The sequence below is a fragment of the Miniopterus natalensis genome, chromosome 2 (genome assembly GCF_054644295.1).
Source record: "Miniopterus natalensis isolate mMinNat1 chromosome 2, mMinNat1.hap1, whole genome shotgun sequence".
Classification (NCBI taxonomy): domain Eukaryota; kingdom Metazoa; phylum Chordata; class Mammalia; order Chiroptera; family Miniopteridae; genus Miniopterus; species Miniopterus natalensis.
In genome coordinates, this window is record NC_142082.1 from 125,579,098 (window position 1) to 125,605,970 (window position 26,873).

At 35.0% G+C, this 26,873-nt stretch overlaps 1 protein-coding gene across 1 annotated transcript in view; it reads right to left on the reverse strand.

The window, feature by feature from the left end:
* TRHDE (thyrotropin releasing hormone degrading enzyme) overlaps positions 1 to 26,873 on the reverse strand; it is a 326,844-nt gene that overhangs the window by 71,234 nt on the left and 228,737 nt on the right. Inside the window, exons 7-9 of the mRNA XM_087814534.1 lie at positions 23,780 to 23,845; positions 5,605 to 5,670; positions 4,775 to 4,962 (exon numbers count right to left, since the gene is read on the reverse strand). Coding sequence (XP_087670660.1) covers positions 4,775 to 4,962; positions 5,605 to 5,670; positions 23,780 to 23,845 — 320 coding nt within the window. The remainder of the gene's footprint in view (positions 1 to 4,774; positions 4,963 to 5,604; positions 5,671 to 23,779; positions 23,846 to 26,873) is intronic.

Sequence of the window (26,873 nt, forward strand, 5' to 3'; positions counted from 1 at the left end):
ACAGAGAGTTGTTATATGGATTAACAGCCATTCTCTTTTAAGTGACTCTTTTAGATTAATTGGAATAATTAGTTAAGAAACAACAATGTCTGGACTCTGGATTTCATTGTAAATTTAAACTATGCAAATGTTTTCATACCTGAGATCTTGTAAAAGCCTGGAAATAAAAAGCATTCCATAAACTGCTGTTGCATTAGGCTGAGGTAAAACAAAAGGGACCAAATACGTCTATAAATAAGACAGAGATTAACTTTAGGCACTTGACTTTTATTACATATTTCCCGCTTTCAGTTGGATCAACTAAATTGTGAACTCAAGTGTCAGTAAAATGACAAGAAATATATAAGGGAGAAAAAGATAAATATATAAAATTGAAGATCTTAAAAATCCTCAAGGATCAATCTGTTTTATTTATATCATGGCTCACAGCATGTTTGTGAAACATTATTTGCCCCTAATATAAACACACATATAATTTGCATGTATTTAAACTGTATTCTTCTAAATAACAAAACTAAGAATTATGATAAAATTGGTATATTTGAGTTTTAGCAACAATCTCTAAAGTACAGGAAAAAGAAATTTATATCAATACTTTCAGGTTGCAACAGTACATTCCACATACATATAGAAAACTTCCTAATTGGCAGACATTGCATTGCATGGTTATTCACTTGCAAAAAAGCTAACTATAAGATATTGGGACACAAACATTGGACATTTTATAAAACTTTAAAAGTAGACACCTATATTTTTCCTAAGAATGTTGTTATACTCTATTCCATGTATGTGTGTGTGTGTGTATACCTACATATACACATGCACACAACCAAAATCTATACTTTGTCACAAAGACAAAATAAAACTTACAAATTACTAAGCATATCTGAAATTTGTATTCATTTCTGAATTGCTGTACTATCAATACCATATGTTATTTTTCATAACTTTCCTAAGAACAAGCATTTAGTCTTTTCACAAATTTCATGGTAAATTATGTTGTTTTATGATTACAACTTAAAAAGCTGGAAGACACTGAACATTGTTGCGTGAAGAGCTCTGTGTGGTAGGCTGTAAAGAAATCTAACGGCCGGGCGTGGCTCAGCGGTTGAGCGTCGACCTGGGATCCAGGCGATCAGGGTTCGATTCCCGGTCAGGGCACATGCCCGGGTTGGGGGCTCGATCAATGACTCTCTCATCATTGATGTTTCTGTCTCTCTCTCTCCCTCTCCTTTCCTCTCTCTGAAATCAATAAAGATGCATTAAAAAAAAAAAAGAAATCTAAGACTATGTAAAGGACATGATTGCCTAACCACTAAGCTGTACACCTGAAACCAATACAAAATGATATTGAAAGTAAACTATAATTGAAAAATAAAAGATAAAGTAATGGAACTTAATCTCAAAAAAAGAAATCTAAGACTGACTACAGTGGGTTATGTATAAAAAGAGACAATACAAAAACACTTGTAAAGTTAGACTGTGGCCCAGATGTTTAAATTTAACTTAAATTTTAATCTTATTTTATGCAGGAAAAAACAAACAAATATAGAAAAATTTTATTTCATAAGACTTGCGAGATATTTTTTCTTTAATAGTCCCTGGGACTACCTCTCTTCATCAGTAGCCCACACTTTTATAATAAAGCAATGTTTATTCTGATGATTAGGTTAAAGTAGAAAAGAATATGTATGTATTTAACTTGAGGGAGAAATCTTCTTAAAAAATGCTACTGAGATCAGTGAAGCAATAGGTAGATGCCAAAAAGCTATACAAAAGTTATATAGATTCACAACTTCACAAATACCAAGATTCCAGCAAATATGTTACTCACTTTTATATATCAACTAACTTTGTGCAATTATTATTTATGTAAAGACCTTTCCTTTCTGTGCTGTACTGTAACTACTATACATAAAATATAATTGTTGTGTACATTACAACTGTTCTAGTGATATTCTAGTGTCCTTCATAAAATTCAAGACAAAGAATTGATTATACTGGCCCAGAAAATATCCACAATTCACAAGATTTATGACATAGGTAGACACTATGTATTACTGCATCAACTGTTTGCATTGTATAATAAAGATCTAGAAAGGGCAGATAAAATTGATATTAAAGCTTTGACCACAATGTTATAGTGAATCAAATGATCAATAATATAAAATTGAATACTAAATTTTCAATTGCAAGCTCTATTGTTTTAAAATAGAAAATAATTTTTGAGATTAACGGGATGCCATCCATTATCTTACTCTCAATAGTTTATATGCAAAGTTGTCAGGGTTCAAAGTCATCTATATGATTTTATAACTCAAGTGCAAGCAGAGCTCTACAGATGTTCCATATGGTTTTACAGGCTGGGAAAAATGTTTCTTTTAAAGAGTCAGGCTGATACATCTTATGTATGCTATAAGTTGACAGGGTAATTTCGTTCAAAATTTGTTCTGTCATCTGCGTGTCCTTTATGTTTTTCTGCATCAGTGATGCTTGTATCAGACTGATCGTTCTCAAAGGCATAGCTGAATCTCTCTAACTTTGCCACAGTCAAGTAGTTTTTATGTACTTTTGGCAAACCCAGGGTTTATGCCTAAGCAGGTATAGCCAGGAGTCAGACGATGGATGATCAGAACCAGCATGGTCACCATTCCTCATGGTCACCATGAGGAATCCAGGCTGGATAAAGAATTAACAGTCAGACCCTGGCAATGTGGCAGGGTAATACATATTCCACTGGTCCAGTTGGACTGCAAGGCCCATTTGTTGAAGGCCCGTATAGATGACAGAGAGATGATAGATGATAGATAGATAGATGATAGATATAGGTAGATATAGATAGATATAGATGATGGATAGATTCGATAGATAGATAGATAGATGATAGATAGATAGATAGATAGATAGATAGATAGATAGATAGATAGATAGATAGATAGATAGATAGATAGATGATAGATAGATAGATAGATAGAGATAGATAGATAGATGATAGATAGATAGATAGATAGATAGATAGATAGATAGATAGATAGATAGATAGATAGATAGATAGATGATAGATAGATGATAGATAGATGATAGATAGATAGATAGATAGATAGATAGATAGATAGATAGATAGATAGATAGATAGATGATAGATAGATAAATAGATAGATAGATGATAGGTAGGTAGATGATAGATAATAGGTAGATGATAGGTAGATGATTGATAGATAAGGTAGACAGATGATAGATAGATGATAGATGATAGAAATAGATAGATAATAGGTAGATGATAGATAGATGATAGATGATAGATAGATGATAGATGATGATAGATAGGTGATGATAGATAGATAGATAGATAGATAGATAGATAGATAGATAGATAGATGATAGAGATAGATAGATGATAGATGATAGATAGATAGATAGATAGATAGATAGATAGATAGATAGATAGATAGATGATAGAGATAGATAGATGATAGATAGATAGATAGATAGATAGATAGATAGATAGATAGATAGATAGATGATAGATAGATAGATAGATAGATAGATAGATAGATAGATAGATGATAGATAGATAGATAGATAGATAGATAGATAGATAGATAGATGATAGGTAGATGATTGATAGATAAGGTAGACAGATGATAGATAGATGATAGATGATAGAAATAGATAGATAATAGATAGATGATAGATAGATGATAGATAGATGATGATAGATATTAGGCAGGAGATTGAAGTCAATGCTGTTCTAAATGGAATTCCAAATTTAGTCACCAGAAGAATGAATACATTTCTCAATCACTTCTACTGTAGCCTGTCTTGGAGCTAGGCGACTTGGGACAACAAAAAACACTTAATCCTTGTCTCTCATCTCCTAGATGCTGGTGGGTGATCAAGTCAGGCTCTTAATATTCCAAGGTAATAGAAGACAGCATGACTAACCTCACCCAGACACTTCATTGATTTATGAATTTCAACCTCCATCCCTCCCTGTCCCACCTTTATTAGGTGCCTGTTATCAGGGCACCTAATAAAAAATGAAACAGTGATAAAGGTCTACTATCTTTCCTTGACTCACCCTTTAATAAGACACAAAACACTAAGAAAACATAAAGAAAAGAAACACTTGGTGCTGAATTATCAGTAATTAAATGAGAGTTTCAAAAGAAAGTTCAAGTATCAAGAATCAAAATTCTGTGTATGTTGTCTTTTTAGTGGTTTGAAATACTAAAAATGAGGGAAGAGAACATATTTTGATACTAAGTGACATTGATGGTTAGACCATTTAGAGATGAATCTGGTTTAAGTTTCTTTGGCTCAGACACTATTTAGTCTAGTTGTGGGTGTGTTTTTTAATTTTTTATTTACATTTTAATTAGTCTTTCTGGATTGTTTAGTTTCTGTTTTATTAATCACAGTTTGCTTACTTCCAATTTAATTCACTTCAATGCATCTTGAATTTAATTCAACAAACGTTTATAGGGAAAGGTAAATAATCACACATTATTTTGTTAAATCATTGATGATAATTTAAATTTTGCCGTCCTAAATAAAATAACTTTGGTATGTGATCATCTTGATGGTTAAAATACCTGGAAAGGGGAGTAAAAGAGGAATCAAAGTGAAAATACCATATGTAAATACAGAAATCCAAATTACATTTTGCGTATAACATTTCAGAATAGTGTTAGCAATGTTTTTTAAAATATAAAAAATGCACAGTGAAACATAAGAATAAAAAAAATCTTTTCACGTAAAAAAAGTGTAGTACCTGTTATTTTGAAGCGTGAGTGCTTTAGTTTTAGCACTGATGTCATAAATAAAATGTTGTTGGGTGATTATTATCCAATTTTCTGCTGTTGTATTTCCCAAGATGGTGATAACAGGATAACCCATCTGGAGTGTCCACTGGTCCATTACTTCTTGTATATTTACATATTTTCCATTCCTTTTTAAAGCCTTTATAACCAAAGTTGTATAAATTAGTTATATAAACATGAATTATAATTATCATTCAACCATTTTTATTTTTACCTTTATGATTTACCTAATTATGAAATTATTTAAAATCAGTAAAGCTAATATAATGTTAGTAAAATTAATCTTGCCTTAGGTTATCTTCATGCATATATATATATATACATATATATCTTATATATCATATATATATAAGTCTTTACTTAATGGAAGGTAAAACATATTTTATTATTAAATCAAGTACTTGCAGAGTCATTAAGTATCCTTAGTATGTCTAGTATCAAACAAATATTTGTTATTCACATATAGAAAACAATTTCTTCAAATGTCCATATTTCTCTCTTGAACATGAATCTGATACCACAGTTAAAATTATATTTCAGAAGTATCGTCATATTTGAAAATAGGCAAGATATCTTTTATTACCATCTGTACTTTAATTTAAACACCATTATCTTTATAATATGCATGCAATATATCAAAAATAAAACAAGAAAGCAATATGAGGAAAAGAAAAGTATAAAAAACAAAAACAAATTGTAAGTGTCAAAATTTGTGACTGTTTTATAAACTCAATTCAAATATTCAAGAGGAGGTCTTGGCATCCGGGCTTCCTATACGTACCTCGGAAAGCGTATTCCAGAGATCATTTCTGGCTGCATTGCCATACTTATGGATGGTTAAATAATCCTAAAAAGAAAGCAAAATTGTAATTACAATTCAAGGCTAAGCAATTTACAGTAAACACATTTATTTCTCAATTCAATTAAACATTTCCATGTGTTGGAATTGTATTAACAAAAAGAAAGACATGAAGAAAGTTGAAGAGCCTCATTTTTAAATATTCCAAAAATATTTTAACTACAACTTATTTCTTAATTAAGTCATCAAACAATCTCTTAGAAATTATTAATCTCTTAAAGTTATTTTCATAACCCTAATTATTTCTTATGGATTTCCAAGGTTAGAGATCTTCCTCTAATTTAGCAAGTCAACTTTGGGCAATTTTGAAGAAAATATATTAGGCAAAACCTTTCCTACAAGGCTTTCATGTGAAAGTGCTGAAAAACTGTTTTTGTTTTATGGAATAAAATTTAAAAAAAAGAAACCTGACTGATATAAGCAGATATGAAGAAGAATTGCTTTACCAAAAGTGTGATATTATCTCCACAACCTGTCAAGTTCTTTAGTCTTTCTGCAAAGAACAGGCTGCCTAATACAAAATGACACATACTTATTTCCATGAGTTTGAAACACATACTAACATTTAATAAGAAAAAGTCAACCCTATATTTATTTAATATTTTTGGGCCAGGACTTCCCATTTCCCATTTTCAATCACGTGCAGTTAAACCCATACACTTTCTATCTAATTCATGTCTGCTCTCTCCTGTGAAACATGGTTTACGTCACTCTGAATGTGCTGTTTAGATATGGCTACTTGGCATTATGTTTTTCTGAATCCAAAGTAGGAAATGGTGTTTTATTTTATAAAACAGAGAGCCCCTTCCTTCATTTGAAATTCCATCATCTCTACAACGTGTAGGTGGTAGACAAAATCCTAATTTACATCACAGTACTGAAACTAAAAAAAAAAATTGCTGACTCCTTTCAGTACTTTATTTAGAGTGGAATACTTTGGTGATAATTAAAGTTGAGAAAGCAAATTTTCTGAAATACAAATTATAGCACCTGTGACAGACTCAGCTTTGTTGGGAACTCACAGTCCAGCAAACGGCAACTCCCACCTAATCAGACTCTTAGAGAAGCAATGCCCAACCTAGCTTCCAACCACAAATACATCATCATCCTCAGGCATTGTGAAGAACTTTATTGAAAAAGTACAACCCTGAATATCCAGTCTGAATCTCAATATTGACTTTGAAAGTGCCACAGGGGGCATTTTCAATTAGAACCCAGGGACCTGGATTTAAAGAAATCATTTCAGATTTAATTGTCAAAATTATATTTTATGCTTTTGCAGCACTTAAATGAATAAACTTGGGAACATTGGGAATTATGAAACAAATTTGAATTTTATTTTAGTGGTGCTATAATAAAAAGTATTAAAATTAGAACTCTTTATTATTGGTTTCAGCCTATGAATAGTGCTAAGATAAACCAAAATAGGGAACAAAGAAATACTACATAGACCTTGAAAGGTCCAACACATGACTACATGATTCTCTCCATAGGCAGATCATAAAAACCCTACTGTTCATGGTATGAGTTGACCTTGGCTCAATATCGGTTATCAACTCGATCTCTTGGTTCCCTCCTCAATTCAGAATGAGGTACAGATTTACACTGCAAGCGGGCTGAAATGGCAAATACCCAGGCTAAGGAAGCAGCTCCAGCTTTCCCACCTCAGTATCAGGGCAATTGCATGGACTCCCAGCAGTCCCAGTTTCAGGTGTTATTGGAATTCCACATTGGTCAACTCTTTCCTTCCCCCAAAGAAGTCCCAAATGTTTTCATGAGTTATTTTATCTTTCCTCTTCCACACACAAAAAAAGTCATATTTTAAATTAAGGAAATTTTGCTTTGTCTTTGTAGAATTACAAAGAAGTTTAAAGAATAATGAATGTGGTTTTTTGATAATCATTTATTCATTCATTCCACAGAATGTATGGTGCACTTGGCATGTGCCAGGGAGGTTTCTGGAAGCTGGGGAAGGAGTGGTAGAGATAGGGTTACTGAGAACAACTGCCAATACTAGGATGTGATCTGTGGGGGAAGGTTTCTGCTACTGAAACTTCAGAAGTCTTGGTACAGTAACTGTTTGACAAGATGAAGTCGAACATTTGGTCCATGATTAAATGAGATTTCAAGTTCTTTTCAAACCTACAGTGAATATGGAAGTGGCTGGAGTTACGAATCTAAATGGAAATTTGTTTATATTATATGTGTGAAAGTCAATCAGCAGATTTGACATTATGATATGAAGTAGAAGAATGTTTTAATATTAACTGTAACAGGAATTGTGGGTTCTCTACACAAAATATTTAACAAATAGCAGAATCGTTGAAAAGAATAAACAAAGATGACCACTAAGATATTCTTAAGGGACATAATCAATGATATAAACTGGTTAAAAGTGAAAAGCATATTAAGCAAAAGTACATTCTCATACATAAAGAATAGGTTAGGTGGCTGCAGCAATGCCAGACATCACATTCAGACATGGCACAGGGCAGAGGAAAGACAGAATTTCTTCCTGAGAGTCTCTTTGAGAATCATGAAAACTTCCTCTCGAATGCTGCATCAAGGTCCCCATGTTCCCCATGTATCAGAATTGCATCATGTGCTCTAGCCAAAATCTGTTCGTGAAGCATTAACGAGAACTGTGTTGGGGCAACACAAGGCAGGACCAGTCTTGTGAGGTATGTGGTTGTATCATAGAGTATGAGAACTTGAAAAAAATCAGAATTTGGTTAACAAGAAAGAAGAGGAAACTAGCTTATGGGTTCACCACCACACTGTTTTCTCCAAGGAGATAGGAGATGCAAGTGTGGGTCTCAGTGACTCGGGAAAGTAGGGTCCCTTCTACCTGTAAGACTAGTCTTGGAAATGCCAGGTATATTTGGGCACTGATTTTTCTGACTATGTGACAAGAAGATTGAAGCAAGGGTGTGAAATATTGTTTCTTTCTGTTAAGAAGAAAAGTATCTCAAACAATTTGTAGTGGACTTTCCAGCATTTACACATCACTCATATTCAGAGCAATAACACTGTCATAGACTCTGGAGGAAAGTGACAGCTTTGCCTCCCACTTGAAATGGAAGGACCAAAATTCTAAATACTCCCTCTCTATTCTCCCCGGTTAAAGCATGTCCATGTCCCCTGGCCTCAGAGAAGTCACCATTCCCACCGGGACTATGAATCCTACAGGATCCAAAAAACAGAAAGACTTGAAAGATTGTCCCCTATGATGCTGACTATGAGGTTCCAGAGGTAGCAGCCCACGCTAATGGTAGCAACTGAACCAGCAGTCCTGTAGCATGAGCTTGGCTAAGTTTCTTAGTTCCTGAGTCTCCCTTAGTTCCTATTATCTGTTTTCTAAGCCCAATCCTTCATCATTCCCACTGTTTCCAAAGGTTACCCTGCATCCTGCCAATAAATTCCTTTCTGCTTAATTTAGTCAGAGTTTGTTTCTGTTGCTTGCAACCATGAACCCTGGCTCATACAGCGCTAATGGGTAATATACACAACACAAATAAAGACATTTTAAATTTTATTGTTAACCTCAGAAAGAAAAAGATATCATGTCTCACAACTTATACAAAATGAAAAACAAAGAATACCCAGTTCTATTTAGTAAATATACTAGTCTTTCAATGTGTTATGAACAGTAAGTATTGGGAAGAGAAGTAGATTCTTGAATTTTTTAAAAAGAGACAGGCAAGAAGGTTAGAGAAAAATTATGAAAGTTCCACAGACAGGAGTGCACCTGAATAACAACGACGACAAATGAAACTGTGCTAAACTTTTGTCTTAAACAAAGCTCCTAGAGCAGGGGTTTTTAAGATGAGAACCATAAGCTCAAAAATTAAATATCTATGTGTACATCATTACAGTAAGGCCATCTTACAGGGATTCATGGACAACTACAAAAGCAGATTAAAAGCTGCGAGATCACAGCAATGTCACACGAGGATTGGATAAAACCCATTTGAAGCCTGGGTTCAAGAGGCTTTGAAGCCATGCACTTCAGAGGATGTTTCCACATTCCTTGACCTTGAGAAACAGAAGCAAGGAGACTAAGACAATGACAGATAAACAACTAAAGTACAAGAAAGCTAAACTACAGATCGAGGTATTATTTTGTTTAATACCTGAAGGCTATTTGGAGATTATGAGATTAAGAAAAAAATGCAAAAATGGGTAGAAAAACATTGAAAAAGCATTATGCAAAATAAAATCACCTTTACATTTTTATTCTATTAGATAAGAACCAAAGGATACAAAGATATAAGTAATTCTTCAGCATTTATACTTAAATTATAACAAGTTTCCCAGGAGAAAACCCAGTAAAACAGGAACTACTGACAAATTTCTTGAGGTACAGCAGTTTCTGGACACCAGACACAATAAAAAAGAAGTGTAATTTAGGGAAAGAAGTTATTTTGATAGAACAAAAATAATTTAAAAGTGAGTTATATCATTGTTTGCATACCATTTTGATTTTCATTTTTTAAATGTGTATTTAACCTAGATTGACTTTTAGAAGTTGCTTACTTAGATATAGGAGTATTCAGATAGTTCTCTAGGAACAAAAAGGCATTTTACATGTTTTAAAAATCTATCACTACCACCTAGTGAGTGTAAATTTTGTAAAATCAGTAGGTTAATTTTTAAAAATTTAAAAACAACTTGCTAGCATGTGAAAGATGTTTTTGTTTGATTTTGTCTTAAGCTCTAGACAATGACATATTCTCACAATAGGGTTTTTTTTCTCACATATCTTTTATTTGGTAATTACAGATCTTGCCATCAATGCTGCAACACTCGGGAGCGTCACCAGAGGTATAGTATTGCCACTGTTGCATTTGTACTCCATTCCGGAACAACCTGTCAGGGTCCTGCACCTGTCAGTGAAATACTGTGAATGTAAGTGTATAGGAGTGTTCTGGGGCACTAAAACATCCCCACCTCTCACTTCTGCTGCTAGCCTGAAATATTCCTCATACATAAACTGAATCTATTGGTGAAACTGAAGTTTGTGAATTGCTTTTTCCAAACACCCTGGTAAAAAGGTTTTGACCAAGACAAGCTCACAAAATAGATGAATTATATCCTGGCCGGTAAAAATACACTGCCTTTTGTAAATCAAGAGGCCCACTGACTGCAGGCCATGGACATGGAACTCCCCACTTTGACTCCTCTCCACACCCCCGGTGCTGAAAACTAGTTGAGAAGAAAATGCAACTCAGTTGAGAAAGAAGTCGTGAGTATATTCAGAAAAACTAAAGAATTCATGTGATCTTGGGAAAGGTATCTACTTTCCCCAATCTTTCATTTCCTCAACTAGAAAAAGTAAGTAATACCGCCCTTGATAGGCTGTGAACAGACAATGACATAAAACAAGTGAAGCACTTAGAAAAATACCTGCCACACAAAGAACCAAAAAAACTTTAGTTATTTTAATACCAAGCTCAAGGGGGGAAAAAGTCTAGAGTCAACATCTCCATCTTCAACCTTACCTGCAAGAGAAGCCAAAATTTTCTAGAGGCCCAAGGAAGGGAAATTATATGGACTATCTTGGAGGGGAAAAGATTATCAAAATTTTTAAAAGATAAAAATGCAAGAAATTGAGAGCAACCTTTCTTCAGACTTGAGGAAATCTTAGAAGCCTTACCCCATCCAAGTCTGGAAATAGAAGACTTGGAGGGCTCGGCAAGTTGTGGGGTGTAGCACCCTGTTTTGCAAAGAGAACTGATGGGATGGGGGCACTAATTAGGCTCCTCAGCACAAAACAGCCATACCTGACTTGGTGATAGAGCAGCAAAGACACTAACCTTCAAGTGGCCAGAAAGGCAAGGCTTGGACAAGATAAATACAAACACTCAAGCAATATGCACTATCTCACTTCTTTCCCGTTCACTCATCAACCCCCTCTGTGAAATCAATACAACAGCCTAGCAGTGAGGATTGGAATAGAGGCCTCTTTACCATATGTTCTGGACTGAAAAAGTTCCTGGAACATTCTTATATTAATGTCCATGACATAAGGGGAATTCAATAGGGGCAGATTAAATTTCCCATATGCTTGGAAGCATATGGGGTTTATTTTATTCAGTGCTAAAATCATATATACTTGCTAATGTATTATTTACTGTTAACATTAATGGCAGGTATTTGTCTTTCAGATCTTTTCTGTCTTTGTTTCCCTGGTTATCCAGCTTGTAGTTCACAGTTCATCTGGATCAATTCCTAGCAAATAACCTCTTCTCCTTGCAGCTCTTGTCCTTCAATTATCAGAGCTGGCAAACACTCCAATCCTGGGTGAATCCAAGTGTTTGACTTCTCCAAACATGCACTCATGCAGCTGAACCTCACAGGAGAAAATAATGCTATCGAGCAGTTTGGTTTTATTATAAATTTATAATCACCAAAGTCAAACAGGCACTCAATATGGCCATGCTTCCTACTCTCCCTAATCAATCGTCAGCCCTCAAACCTGTCTACCATCCAGCATTAACTTACTCTCAGCTACAGATCTTGCCCCAAGCAACAATGGAAAGACAGAATTCAATCAGAAAGTAACTTTGTCATTTTCCCATTTACAAATCTCCAAATTAACAGGAAGTGTATCCCTATCAAAAACAGTCCCTTTACCTTTCTCAATGACCAAGGTCCCAGTTATGTCTCACTTCTCTACAGTTATCAAACTCTTCCTCTCCTCACTCCTTCTCTGGCCTAAAATTAGTACAACTGTCTCCCATTTAAAAAAATATAAAAGCCAAGATTCCTTAGCCCTGTCTCCTTCAAACTACCAACACTGTTTTTCTGATCCTGTTCCTTGGCCAATTTCTTTAAATTTTATTCTACACACACTGTATCCACTCAGGCATTTTCTATTCACTCTTCCAATGAAATCAATACATTTGCAAGCTGCCAACGGAACACTTTCTGTCTTTATCTTACTCCACCTCTCAGTCGCATTTAACCTCATCGATCATTTTCTTATTCTTTAAATAAGCTTTTTTTCTTGACACGAGTGACACCACACCCTTGATATTCTGCCTGCAGCTCTAGCGGCTCCATCTCAGTCTCTTTCGCTGGCACCTCCCCCCTCCACCTCCAACTGTTACAGACTTTCTGGTCTTGGTCGCGAAACCTCAGAATCTTTCTTGGGTACCTTTTCTTCCTCACCTCACCCACCATACTCTTCACCTAATCTACCCTTAGGTCCACTTAATTCTACCTTCAAGAACATTTTGAATCTGCTCATGTCTCTGTCTATCTACTGACTAAGCCTCCACCATCTCTCATCTGAATAATAAAGCATCCTCTGAATTTTATTACCTGATTCCCCTCTGAGTATGCTGTGTGCCTCTATCCCAATGTATTATTACAAGTAGCCCGATAATGGCTTTAAATATAAATAGAACCATGTCACACCCCAGTTTAAAAGTGTTTAATAGCGTCCCACTGTGCTCAGAATAAAACCCAGCTTTCTTAACACAGCCTACTTTGGCACTCCTAGATTAGCTCCTGCCTCCTCTCTTCCCTCTCCCCCTTGTCTTGACTAAATCTATTTGTCCCCACCAGGTTCTTTATTTTCCTTGGAAATACTCAGTTCTTTTTTCAGCCCTTTGCACAAGCCCTTCCATCTTCCTCGCACGCTCCACTCCTCACCCAGCTCCTTCTCATTCTTCAGACCTCATCACAATGCTTCTTCCAGAGCGAGATCTCCTGAACACCCAACCAAAGCTGCCCTACCCACCCACCGAAATGTTCTCTCAGAGCATCTTGCTTTTTTCTTCCTAGCATTTATCACATTTAATAAATATGTATGTGGCTGCTTTACTCCTCTCCAGTGTTAACTTCATCCTACTATATGATTCATGAGATCAAGGCCCACATTTGCTGTGTGCAGAGTGCCCAGAACACTTGGTACTTACACGGTGTCTACACAGAGTAGGTGTGTAGTAAGTGGGATAAATGAACCACTGAACATGTCTGATGGGTGAGCAACGTGGACTGCGGACATGAAAGTAAGCAGAGCCGGAGTAAGAAGAAACATCACCATTTTGGTTTATTAGCACAAAGCATTAAGAAAAGATTTGAAGGGGATGAAGGGGCTCAATGGGAGAGAAAAGGGGACATCTATAATACTTTCAACAATAAAGATAATTTTTTAAAAAATGAATTAGTATTCTTAAGGGGAAAACTGATCTAAAAATCATCATATGGAGAGACCTTGAGCAACAGAATATAGAAGACTGGTTGTAATTGGAAATGAGATATAGTCTAACAAATGGACATCCGCATTTTTCTGTGTGTCACACTAATGCCGAGCTCTCTCTTCCATAGACAGAAACACAGGGGTCGATCAAAATGGAGTTTTGAATGCATTTGAACCTTTTGACAAGACAAGTTCCAAATAGATAACTTAAGATAGGTTGTTACAGCACTCCTGGTAAACCACTAGTTTATAACATGTGGTTTTTCTTAATAATTTTGACATTTAGCTATCACAGGGTAAAAAGAATTTGTAGTAAATATGTCAAAGTTCATTATTTTTATTTTATAACCATTTATACAAAGTTATGGACATGAGTAAAACTTGAATTTTTAAATGGGTAAAATATATACCTCAGAAAAGTATAAGTGAAATGCAAGGTGATATATGAAAAATTTTTCAGCTTCATTTTAATAAAAATATATTCACTGAAATAACAGGGTAATTTTTTTATTTAATAAACTAGTAAGAAATTTATTTTTAAAATTTGTAAGTCTCAATGCTGTTTGCTTGGTGTATTACAAAAAGAGAACTTTCAACTTTTATTGTTACCATTATATATTGGCTTAACATTTTAGAAGAAAAATTGATAATATGCTTCCTGTGTATGAAGAGACAATAAAAATATAATAGGAAAATCTATAAGTTAAAGATTATTACAATGTTGTTTATTTAACAAAAATTGAAAAGCATTCTAGGTATTCACAAACAAAAAAACCCTAATTATATTACGGTATATCTATGCCATCTTACTCATATTAAACAGTGTAATAAAATTATCAAGCAACTATGAAAATATGAGTAACAAGGGTAAAAATCCTCTCAACTTAGAAAGGTTTACTTATTTTTTTAGTGTCAAAAGTTGTAATATTGCCAAGTAGGTAGCTCTAGGCTATTACATGAACGTTCCTAAAAGAGAACATAAAAAAGGGAGAAAAAATAAATTAAAAAAAAAAAAAAAAGGAAAACTGCTGATGCAAGAGCTAAGTAAGTTGGAGAAAAATGCCTCTAAGGCAAGTTTATTGTACTTCTGAACTAGTAATCTAACCAAATGGTAGAGTCTGTAAGCAGTGAGAGGCAGTGTGCTGACAGGTGCACCCCAGTGTGTGCACACGGAAAGCTCGGTAGGCATTTGCAACATACAAATCTATCCCCCCCCCCCCCCCCCCCCCCGCCAGTCAACGTGTCCTGTCTAACAATTTCACAGATACATTTTAAATAAAGTTATCAAAAGCACTGTTTTATAGTACAAACCCTATTAGATAAAATGTATAATATATCTTAAGCCCTTAACAACAGGTAAAAGAAAACCTCCCATGAGCTGGGTAAATCCCTATAGGATGACCAAGTAGAAATACACGTCTTTAAGAATAAAGACTTTTTAGTTAATGCCATGTAGTCAGAGTGGTCAGTTTACAACATTTAATTCAAAGGCAAAACTATAAGGATTCAATCTGTGGATGTATATAAGCAAATTAATCAAAATGGATGAATAAAAGTAATTTCTCTCTCAGAAATATGAAAAGTTCTGCTCTTCAATATTTAAAAGTACTTTTTCAAAAATTAGAGATAATATTCTTAATTCTCACATCCATAAACTCTTTTCTTAAAATTAACATTTTTTCCCTCTATAATATGCTCATTAATTTTAGCTGTGTAGTTAGGTCTTAAATAAAGTAAATGTTAATGATGTTGAATATCATGACTAAACACCAGCAATGAGAACATTATTTTTCATACAGGGTGGGGCAAAAGTAGGTTTACAGTTGTTTGTATAGAAAATAATACAATAATAAATAATAATACAAGGGTAAACTCTGTGTTCTGCATACTCAGAACTGTAAACCTACTTTTGCCCCCCACTGTACAGTATTGAGTGATCACAGCAAATTATTAAAGTGTTAACCTTTTCTACCTATAGCGTATTTAAAACTGCACAGAGCTTTAAGTGAAACGTGGAGAGATTTGAGCAGAAACTGCCGATGGTCATTTCAGATTAAGCATTATTCAGCTACCATCTGGATGAAAACAATACTCTCTCTTCAGAAAGGAAATTAACTTTGACACAGCGCCTCTGTTCCTCTATTATTTTCTGACTTTTCATTTATCTGGAAGCCTACATGCAAGGGGTGATCACCCTCTCACGAACGTAAGCCAGCAGTTATCAAATAAAAATCCTGCGTATACATGTTAATATATAACTTCTCATTGGAACACAGGTTATTGAGTATGTTGTTGCTACTAATAATCCCTATGGCTTTGTGCCTGTCATTACCTTCAGGCTATCAGAATTTTATGAGCACAAACCAATAATAATGATATTTCCCTTTTGCTTTTTATCCACACCTCATTGCCTTACATTGATTTGCATAAGCAATTTTCACTCTGATAATTGGAGCCAAACATCTTGTTGTAGGTTACCTTATGGAAAGAGCAGTTAAATATTAATCAAGAGAAATCTTTCTTTATTCAACCATATTTTAGATGATATGAACTACCCTAATTGGCTGAGCAGAAAGGTGACTCATTTTCTGACATGGATTTCAGGACTTGAGTTTATATCAAGTTTAACAAAGATCTTTCTTCACAATTTCAATTCCCGGGTGTTGAGTCGTAACAACATGAAGGATGATACTGCTAAGCTCAAGTCATTAAGACCATATTGTTTTGTTTGAAAAGAAAAAGCAATAGCACTATGTACTAATTATTTTTAATAGCTACTGAGCCAATCAATATTAGCTGAGGATTTCATAATTATAGTTTTATTCTTTTATTTCCAGAAAAAAAGTCAGAGGAAAAAAATGCAACTAGGGAGATTATAATAAGCAAAAACGAAATAAGGTCAAAATAAGGTATAAAAGTCTATCTGAAAGAATCATTACATGAATTACTTACCTTAAAAACAGAAGTATAACACTTACATGAGGATTTGAGCTACTGGAACTTAAGGTCTAGAGACATAGCTGCATGGAGCAAGCAGACTAACAGATCTCAGAGGGAAGGGGGGGTTGGAGGGGAGAGGAAGAGATTAATCAAAGAACTTGTATGCATGTATGCATAACCCGCGGACACGGACAACATTGTGGGGAAGGCCTAGGCTGGGGTGGGGCTGGGTGGAGAGGAGAGTAAAAGGGGGGGGACATCTGTGATAGTGTCAACAATATAAAATAAATTCTAAAAACAAAAGTAGATCCTAACTTATGGATCATATGCATAAGGATTGTTACATATGGGTGAAACTTAATGTATATGCACTTACTAAGAACTCTAGGATATGAAAGATGTAAGAATTATTGAAAAATGCTTTGGAATGGACAGTTTTTACTGAAGGGGGAATTTAAAGGAAGCATTTATTTATAGGAGCAAGGGAAATTCCAGGGAGATGTATAAAATAATCAAGAACTTCTAGAGACAAAAAAAAACAAGGAGAGCAAAATTGCAGGATATTTCTATTCCAGGAACCATATAGGAAATGAAAGTCAACAGCAATATTGGGCATGAAAGATTGTCTAAGTGGAAAAGAGGGAGAAATGAGGTTCCACTGCATAGACCCCATCCCAGTGTCCTGCCAGAAAGCAATCTACTTCTGCTTGTGGTATTATAATATGAAAATCACATTCAAACAGAGCATTATTAAACAGACGTGAAGCCCCCCAAGTGATCTTGCCAGATTTTGTGTGTGTTTTTTACAGTATGACCTGGGAAGGAATTTGGGAATATTTATGCCACAGACAAATCTGAGGTGATCAAAGTAAAAATTATAATATGTATAAAAAGGGTAACTTGAGCCTGTATTCAAGAGAGAGTTACTGGTTACTGCTGAACTGCCTATTGCATTTCATGTCCACTCTTAAGTCCTTACAATGAATGTATTATGTATTTGTGGGGTTTTTTTTTTTCATCATTTTTACTCACTGGAATCATTGCTAGGAGAAAATCTTGGACTGGAAAAATCACATAAGCTTACTCTCCAGATGTCCTATGTATAACTGGTCTTAAATTAAAAGCAATTTAGGCAAACTGCTGCTTAGATTTTCCTCCCTGCATTTGCCATATCCCATGAGAATGAGACCACCTGGAGGTGAGGAAGGTAGAATGAACAGCCAACAGTTGTGATTATAAAACCGAATCTTTGAAATTCTTTAGTTTATAAAAAGCAAAATTGTTATTTACAATAGTAAGTTTCCTGTCTTTTTTTCTTTGGTTCCTTATTTTGGAAGAGTAATAACTAAAAAATTAAAAATTTTAGACATATTACTGGTACTGATTCGCCCTGAGAGTACTAAATCAACTCATTCTTTCAAAGATGAAACTGGGGATTATAGACCACAGGAAACTGAGCTGTGGTTAGAAAATAAGTGAATTATGGTCACTGATTGTTTGATTTTAATTTCTCCCATCATAAATTCTTACAAAACTACTGAAATCAGATGAAAACATCTGCTCTAGTTACAAAGTATTGCATGGTCTTAATACAAATATTATGAAAGAGATAAATAAGGTATTAATACATTTTAAATCTCCATGCGTTAATATGACAACCTACAAAAATAATACACTATGATTTAATCAATAGAACAAAGAAATTGATAAAGTGTGTTAAATTGCCTGTTAGCAATTCATCACCATTCCCACTGTGTTGTACACTGCTGTGCATTGCATGGGCTGGAAGCTTCACTTACTGGAATCCTTTGAAAGTTAGGTCCAAGTTTAAGTTCTGCATGAAAAGCACACATAAAAGCCATGGAAAGCATGAAAGAAGAGAGTCATCATTGCTCAAGTAACAATGAGCAGGCATGTGGGCGTTGGCAGAGGTCAAGGTAAGCTGTGCCCTACCAGGTTTCCAGGTGCACTGCAGGCAGCTGGGATATGGACATCAGTTCCCTGTGATCCTTAAATTTCTTGATTTTCTAAGGTTTAGCAGTGGCTTTCCTGACCTTTACTCCTCTAGTCCTCCCAACAGATTTAGAAACGTCATATACTCTGTGTTAAATACCTTTCTGCCTGATGTACCTAGCGTGGTTTTGATTCTTCTACTGTGACACTTACCAGGAGTGGTATATTCCAGGAAACATACCCTCAAAGATGGAAATCTACAATTGTTTGCCTGCCTTCATCAAATTTAAATGAGATAATAGCATTGACAATGGGTAATAAAATTCTGGCAATCTATGGTTTTCAAGGCCAGGACAGATTCTTAAATTATCATTTATAGTTGCCTAAATTGAAGAATAAGCTTTGAAAAAACAAATGACTTTTTCAATAGAACATTACAGGAGAATAGAGAATTACAAAATCTGCAACAAAAATAGTCATTTCTGACAAGACGAGAGATTACAAAAATACTATAATCTCAGTCATTTAAATTCTGAGCTGAAGGTATTGGCAGGGAATCAGAGATTGTCTCTGACTATACTAAAAGAGTCTTGTATCTCCTTTAAACTTAGAATCAATAAAACTGAAAAGCAAAGTAAGGTTTGGAATTCTGAGTGGTAAAATCACAACTCCAGTGAATTCCACGGCTTCATTCGGTCTCTTATGTGAAAATAGGGCATTGATTGAGAAAGTGTGGGACACTGAGAATTGGAACGGGGACTTTTAAAGTCTAGATTCCACTGAGTTTCCCTTCAAAAGCAGCTCTTCTTGCCACTGAAAAAGTCAGTTAGCCCTTGTTTAAGTCCCCTGCAATGACACTCATCAAGGGGGATTGGTCCGATTCTCCTCTGGACCAGCCTCCAACCACCTCAGCGCAGTCAGATCCATAAGCAGAGCCAGTTTCAGCAGATTTCAGGAACACAAGTTCCAGAAATTCTAACTTTAGTAAGGACAACATATATAATGAAAATCAACAAGAAACTTCAGAAAGAAAGTCCTTAGAAATTGCCATGGAAAATAACAGTAGTTTAATAAAAAACATGTAAAGTATCCAGAGAAAAATATCAAAGTGTAACAAAATAGGAAAGGCAACTAAAAAGCAAAGGGAATAGAAGTTGTTTCTTAATAAGGGCAAAAGAAACATATTACCAGCAAAAACTCTCAGTAAAAATAAATGCTGGTTTGGCTGGACTAGTTATAGTGCTATAGCTGATCCTTGAATAATGTGAGGGTTAAGGGCGCTGACTCCCTTGCAGTCAAAATCTATGTATAAATTTTGACTCCCCCAAAACTTAGTCATACCTCAGTAACCATGGGAGTGGTTCCAGGCCCTTGTGGAGGCCAAAATTCTACAGATGCTCAAGTCCCCTATATATGTTATGGATCAACGCATACAGTCGACCCTCCGCATCTGCGGACTACCAGCCATGGATGGAAACAGCACAGGTATTTTTTTTAACCTGCATATAAAATGACACCCCCCCCCCAATTCAAACCTGTCTCATTCGGGGGTCAACTGAATATATATATTGAATACCATATAGCCCTAATGTTCAGATGATTAACTGAAGATTCAAGAACAAGGAATCACTCCCTTTTGCATATCTAAGTTACAAACTTTCCCATCAAATTAAAACAGCTTTCCAAAGTTAAAGTATCAAACCCAAATTATCTAACTAGTAAAATGTATCAAATAAATCTTAGATTCAGAGAAGGTGGGAAAATCTTAGAGCATTTTGTCCAACTCTTGCATTTTAAAGTCAGAGGCCAAGAAAGGTTTAAGTGACTTGTAGAAAAGATGCCATTAATTAGACACAGAAATTAGAGTCACTTCTCCCTACTCATTCCATTGTCTCATGCTTCCCCAAATATGCCTGTTATTGTTTGGGGAAATGGATTACTTAGATAGTAGATATGCACAGTTTTCAAAAATATAAATGTTTTACAAACATAGTATTTACAAGTGGCATCAAACTAAGGTTCAAGCTTGGTGGGCTCTATACTTCACTTTTAATTTAAACATCAAAACAGAAGCTAACTTATTAATTGTAGCCAGGATAAAACTTTCATGTATGTATATACTATTGCAAAGAAACGTTGTGAGGAAATTTACTTAAAAACGATGCAGGGCTGAGTGATTTAAGCAGCACACAAAATTCAAGAAGTAAGAGGAATTAGGCAAAAGTCTATCCAGAAGACCAGACTAAGGGAAGTGTGATTATTCAGCATGAAACTGTTTTCTAGGCTTACTAACAGCTAACCCAATGGATTACATGGCTATTAGGAGCAAAACATTTTTATCAAAAAGTCTCTGAGTCCCTTCGTACTGAGGAATACATGCGTGAGCTGGAACTTAAAGTATACTTTCCAATATAAACTATCAGAAAAGGTGGGAAAATGAAGTTTAATCTATACTGAGATACTTTTTAGGTTAAATATGAACATGTGAACTGACCCAGAAACTTCCCAGAAACCTTCTACTTTTCTATACTATGTTTTATTATATTTAATATATAAAAATATTACATTTGTAATTTACTTTATACCTATTTCTATTATTATGTATTTATTATTTATTATACATTACTTTTCTGTGGTTGTATTGGTAAAATAAAAATAAAAAAGTCTGCCTTGTTCCCAAAAGAGCATGAGTCAAAAGAATACAAAAGTTGTAAGATAACACAAATTTTAAAAAAGAAAGAACAAACAGTATTATTGTCCTCATGTGCAACATGAGGGCCAAGGACAGAGGACAGAGAAGATGAAGGAGGGGGAGGGAGAGGAGGAAGATTAATAATAATAATAAAGGAAATGGAAGGAAGGACAGAGGGAGAGAGGGAGGGAGGAAGAAAGGGAGAAAAAATATATTTTAAAAACTCATATCTGAAATTGCTTACACCTGTAACTCTAACCCTGGGTCTGCCTGCAAACATAAACTTCCATTTGTCAACATAGAAATAACCATGGTTAATGTAAAAACAATTAATAGATTTCCCAGCAGAGGTAAGCACTGACAGTCCAGATTAGCTCTTTCAAAAAGACTATGAACCAAGACTCCCTAGGGCCCTGTGGATGGGAAATATATTCCTATCAACTCTGTGACCACTCAGCACCGTGACATAAAGTGTCTGTTCAGGAGGTCATTTCCAAAATGTATCCCATACATCTTCATGCACAAGAGATGATAATTTATCACCTAGACATGGGGATCTACTGTAAACGAATCCAAACTGCTGATGATACACTAAATCTGCTTGAGTGATGAGTGTAAATAAAGCGGCGAGGGGAGTACTGAAGGATACAGATCTATCTGATCGATGAGATGTCACAAGGCAAATGAAATGCGATGTTGACAAGCATAGAGTCCCTCGGTTGAAAATTAACCAAATCAAGCATCAGGTGCACAAGTAACACAAGCTTCGCATGAAAGTTCAGCATATGGGAGTCAGAGGGCCAAGAGCCTGTTTCAGATGAAACTGAACAGACTGGGGCAGTCGAACCGGGTGACTTAAAAATCGATGTATTTTGCATACCACAAAAAGCATGACAGGGTGAAGAAAAATGTTGCGAGACAATAATCCTCTCCAAATAATATATCTATACGTACTCAGCCTGCCAAACAAATCCATACACATGGGTGAGGAAAGGCAATAAGAATTGTATACAGAAAATGATTTCACATCAACTCGCTACCAGGAAATCCAATTCGATGTGTGTTGCCCTTATTAAAGCTTAGATGTTTGCTGGGACTGTCATGCACCAGCTTCAATGGGGAAAAACAACAGAGTAGGGATAAAGAAGGACATTCCTCCAGAAAGTTGATATTCATAGAGGGCACTCCTTGAGAAAAAAGATTTTCCCACCTATGTGATCAGAATAGAGGCTTTAGCACAGGCCTGTAGGTTCAACGAAACTCGGCTATTCTGAAGGTGTCCTTAATAGAAAGAGCTGATTAAAGTAAATTCCAACCTCTGCTGGAACAAATCTGTAAAGATATTTTCTAAGGAAAATTATTCTTCAAGAAATGTCCATTTGTTCCTTTGTTGTGTTAAGTATATATAGCTTTGTCATAACATATTTAACTCTTGCTTTGTATTTTATCTTTTAGTTTATTTTGGGTAAAGATAGAATTATATTACTAAAATATCACCTGATCCCATACGTAGTTTATTTAAATTTCAAAATGAAAAGCTTACTAAGAACAGATAAGATTGATTGCTCTCTCTGTCTTAGCATAATTGTATTTCAGGTGAACATCAATTTACTTTAAAGGACACTTCTAAGTAGCAGAATGCATCATAAATAATTCATCAATCACAGCTGCTAGGAACAGGATTTACTTCAACAGATTCAATGAAATAAAAGTTCTATTTTTCTGTTTGTGTTTGCTTTCAAGAGTTAAGAATCTCTTTTCTAAGAACCCACTCCTAGATTCCAAGTTTCATACTCTACACACAGTATGATACAAATATTTCCTTTTCTCCTTTATTTAAAATATTGTATTTTCTAATTTCAAGACATTTAACTAGCTCTGAAACAAATAACAATCTACGCATATCAACAATAAAACAACAACAAAGAATGCACATGTATAAAAAATGGAATCAAGATTTTCTCAAATACATCATTTGTTTCGCTGCGTGTAAAATTTTAAGTGAAAGAAAAAAGCTGACTCAAAAAGTCTTTCGTAGATTACTTAGGATCTGATGGATTTGAAAATTACTTCAATTTAAAAATGTGTATTAAAGAGATTCTAAGTGGTACAGCAGTTCGAGTTTGGTCAGCTGATACAGTGAGTATCTTACCTCTTTCATTTGTCATATGGAAAGGTACTGCTTACCTTACTCATCCTAAAGTGTTCCATCAAGTTCAGCAATTTTTCAAGCTGTGAAAAATCTTTAAAATGAATATAAAGACAGGGAAAGGGTAAGAGAAAATAGGAAGCAGTTTACTTACTTGCAAACCCCTCTGAAATACTGAATGGCCCATAAAATTAGCCAGCATTCTAATTAAAGCAGCACCCTGCGGGAAAAGAGTATTTTTTAAAAAGAAAAGAATTTCAACCAAGTAACATGATTCTAAAGTTATTGTATATTAATAAAAAAAAAGTTTGAGTCACTCATTCTATTTTAAAGTAGTTAAGAAATAAGAAAAGCATGATTTCAATATTCCTCTTACATGCAACAATTGCATTTTTTATTTTGTGAATTGAAAACCAATGATTTCAAAATAGAAATCTGCTGGACAGGATATCTCAGGGCAATAAGAAGCTGTAATTCAGGAATAATAAAAGTTTTATTAAGCACTATATATGGCAGAGTTAATAAAACATGGTTCTTGTACTTACAAGTTCATAATCCTGTAAGGGAGAACACCCATGTTAATAAATAATCACATTAAAATATAGCATTGGAGTAACGTAGTTACTTACTCTAACCCTGGCTCAACTAAGAATAGCCTAGCTGTAGAAGTGGAGAGTAGGGATACCAAGCGGTCAGACTGTTTGGTTTCAAATCTTGGCTCTGCCACCTACTCACCACATTCACTCAGGAAAAAAATATTTAAGCTCTGTGTTCCTCACTTTTCTCCTTTGCAAAGTGCAGGCAGTAACAGCCCCTATTTAATATAGTTGTTCTGAAGCTTAAACGAATTAATATATGCAAGGCAGTTAAAGCATGGTCTGAAAAATAGTAACCATGATATGAGTGTTAGCTATCCATATTTTATCAAACTAATTATTTTTATTCCCTCTCCCTTTCTTTTAAGAGGCTGGCTACAGCCATCCATCCATATACAAGTAAAACATGTGATCGATATAAATATTTAAAGTAATAGAGGAAAATACTAATTTAAGAGTCTATCTCACCTTGAGAACAATTATTATATTGCAGAACAATATCGGTGCAAAAAGGTAGACATGTAATCAATATGGAACATTCCAAGTAATGATGGTTATGCCTGGGTGATCACAAATTCGCTTGCAAAATATAAATAAGCTTTCAAGAAAGTATTTCAATCTGCACAAAATTGTTTTTAACTATGGCCTGATGGATTATAAGCAGCAAACGTTTAAATATAAATAATAGCCTGGTTTTAGGGGGAAAATCCTTTCGTGGCTTACACATCGAATTCATATTCATTATAAATTTACACTCTCCAGTAACTCATTTCTTGCCAAGTGTCTCTTTTTTGTAAGAGAATCGTATCAACCACATATAGACTCATCCTGCCTGGGACTGAGCTGTGGCAGCCAGTCAAAGATGCGAGGAGGAATTTCCACTGTTACTAACATTGTTTCCCAGAATTCTGGGATTTTTATACAATACTCAGGCTCCATGAATCATCATTAAAGAAATGTCATAAAAAGATGTCAATCATCACCAAAATTGCTCCCAAAGTTGATATTCACAACTCAACAAATGATAAGCTGGACAAGCCATAGAGTTCTGTGCCTTTTCTGAGATATTCCCCCCCATAGCTTCTACTCTTTGCTGTTTCTTTTGCTTTTGCCTCTTTATCTTCTGCATACTTGTATAGATTCCTAAGATGTAAGTATTTATGAATCAATCTGAAGACCAGATTACAATTCCCTTTAGAATTTACCAGCTCTGCCTCTTGAATTTCCTTCACAGGCCCTGCCCCCCCATAGATGCCCCCATCTACCATAGCCACCCCCAGGGTGGAAACAGTCAATTCTGCAGCAAAGCTACCCCTTGCCACTTGAGGAGTGAGATTTCGACTCTCAAGCAGTCATCTCCAACTTTCCTTCAGAACAGCACAGCCATCTTCAGATGATTTACGTATTTCCCTCCAGGTAATGATGACTTGGTCTCTTGTCGAGCTATAAAAACTATCAATTTAGCACTGACTAATAGCAAAAGAATCCTTTCTAATCATAAAGAATGTACCCGTGTTTCCTGTTAGCAGAGTGCTAACAGGAAATAAAACCTAGGAATATATTCAACATATAAAAGTTATATATCACTGACTTCCCTATTATTACTATATTGTGTAATTTATTTTAAAAATATGATTGTGTTGCCCACTTGAACATTTTAAATTCTCCAGAGTAGCGTGCACGCTTCTATATTTAACTAGTCTTTTTTTTCCAAAGCTACGTTTTTAAAATCCTTATTTCACAAAACTTCATAGACAGATGGGCTTTCCAACTGTGATCTTTCAGCCAACATATACATGGCACCTACTGTGTGTGGCTTATAGCAGGGATCACACCTCTAATGCAGGCATAACTCATTGCAAATATTTTAGAAAAGCATAACATTGAATCCCCATTCATCAGTGTTTAAAACATGTTTTCACCAAGCAAATATTATTTACAATACTGTAACTTATACTCACTTATGATTCAAAATGCCATCCCCAATCAAACAAACTGGGTATTAGACAGCTTTACGGGAAATAGACTATTTCTACAAGATTTTTATAATTTGAGACTTGCTCAAGAAAAGCCATCATTATATTTACTGTATTATGGTTCAGGGAGATATTAGGATGGAAACTACTACCTGAATTTTTTAGGGTTTCATAAAAAATATTCCACAAAAGTACACTTATTAACCCATATCTCACTTAGTAATTTTTATATTTGGAGCATCTTTTTCATATAAGTTCCTAGCTAAAATTTATTTTCTTTTACATTGTAATCGCTTTCATTCACGTCAGCCTCAAAGAGAGTAAACACCTCCAGAGAAAGGACTGTGCCCTATGACTCAGCACCCCAGCTCCCTGAGCAGGGCCCAGAGGTGCTCTGGATGAGAGAAAGAGAAATGAGCTGCATGTGTAGCAGGTACTTTGTATTCTTGAAGACTACGCGGCCGGATATACAGTTTATTACTTTATTGGTATACCTCGGTGATAAGTAATCACTTTAGAAGAGAGGGAGATTATTGCAACTAATTTATTCCTTGAACATGTGCTTATTGAGCAAGACAGAACGCTCCGTATCCTGCAGAATATAAATAGGTGTGCCACAGCCTCTGTCCTCCAGGACCGCAAAACCTCGTGAGTGAGATGAGAGGACACAACACGC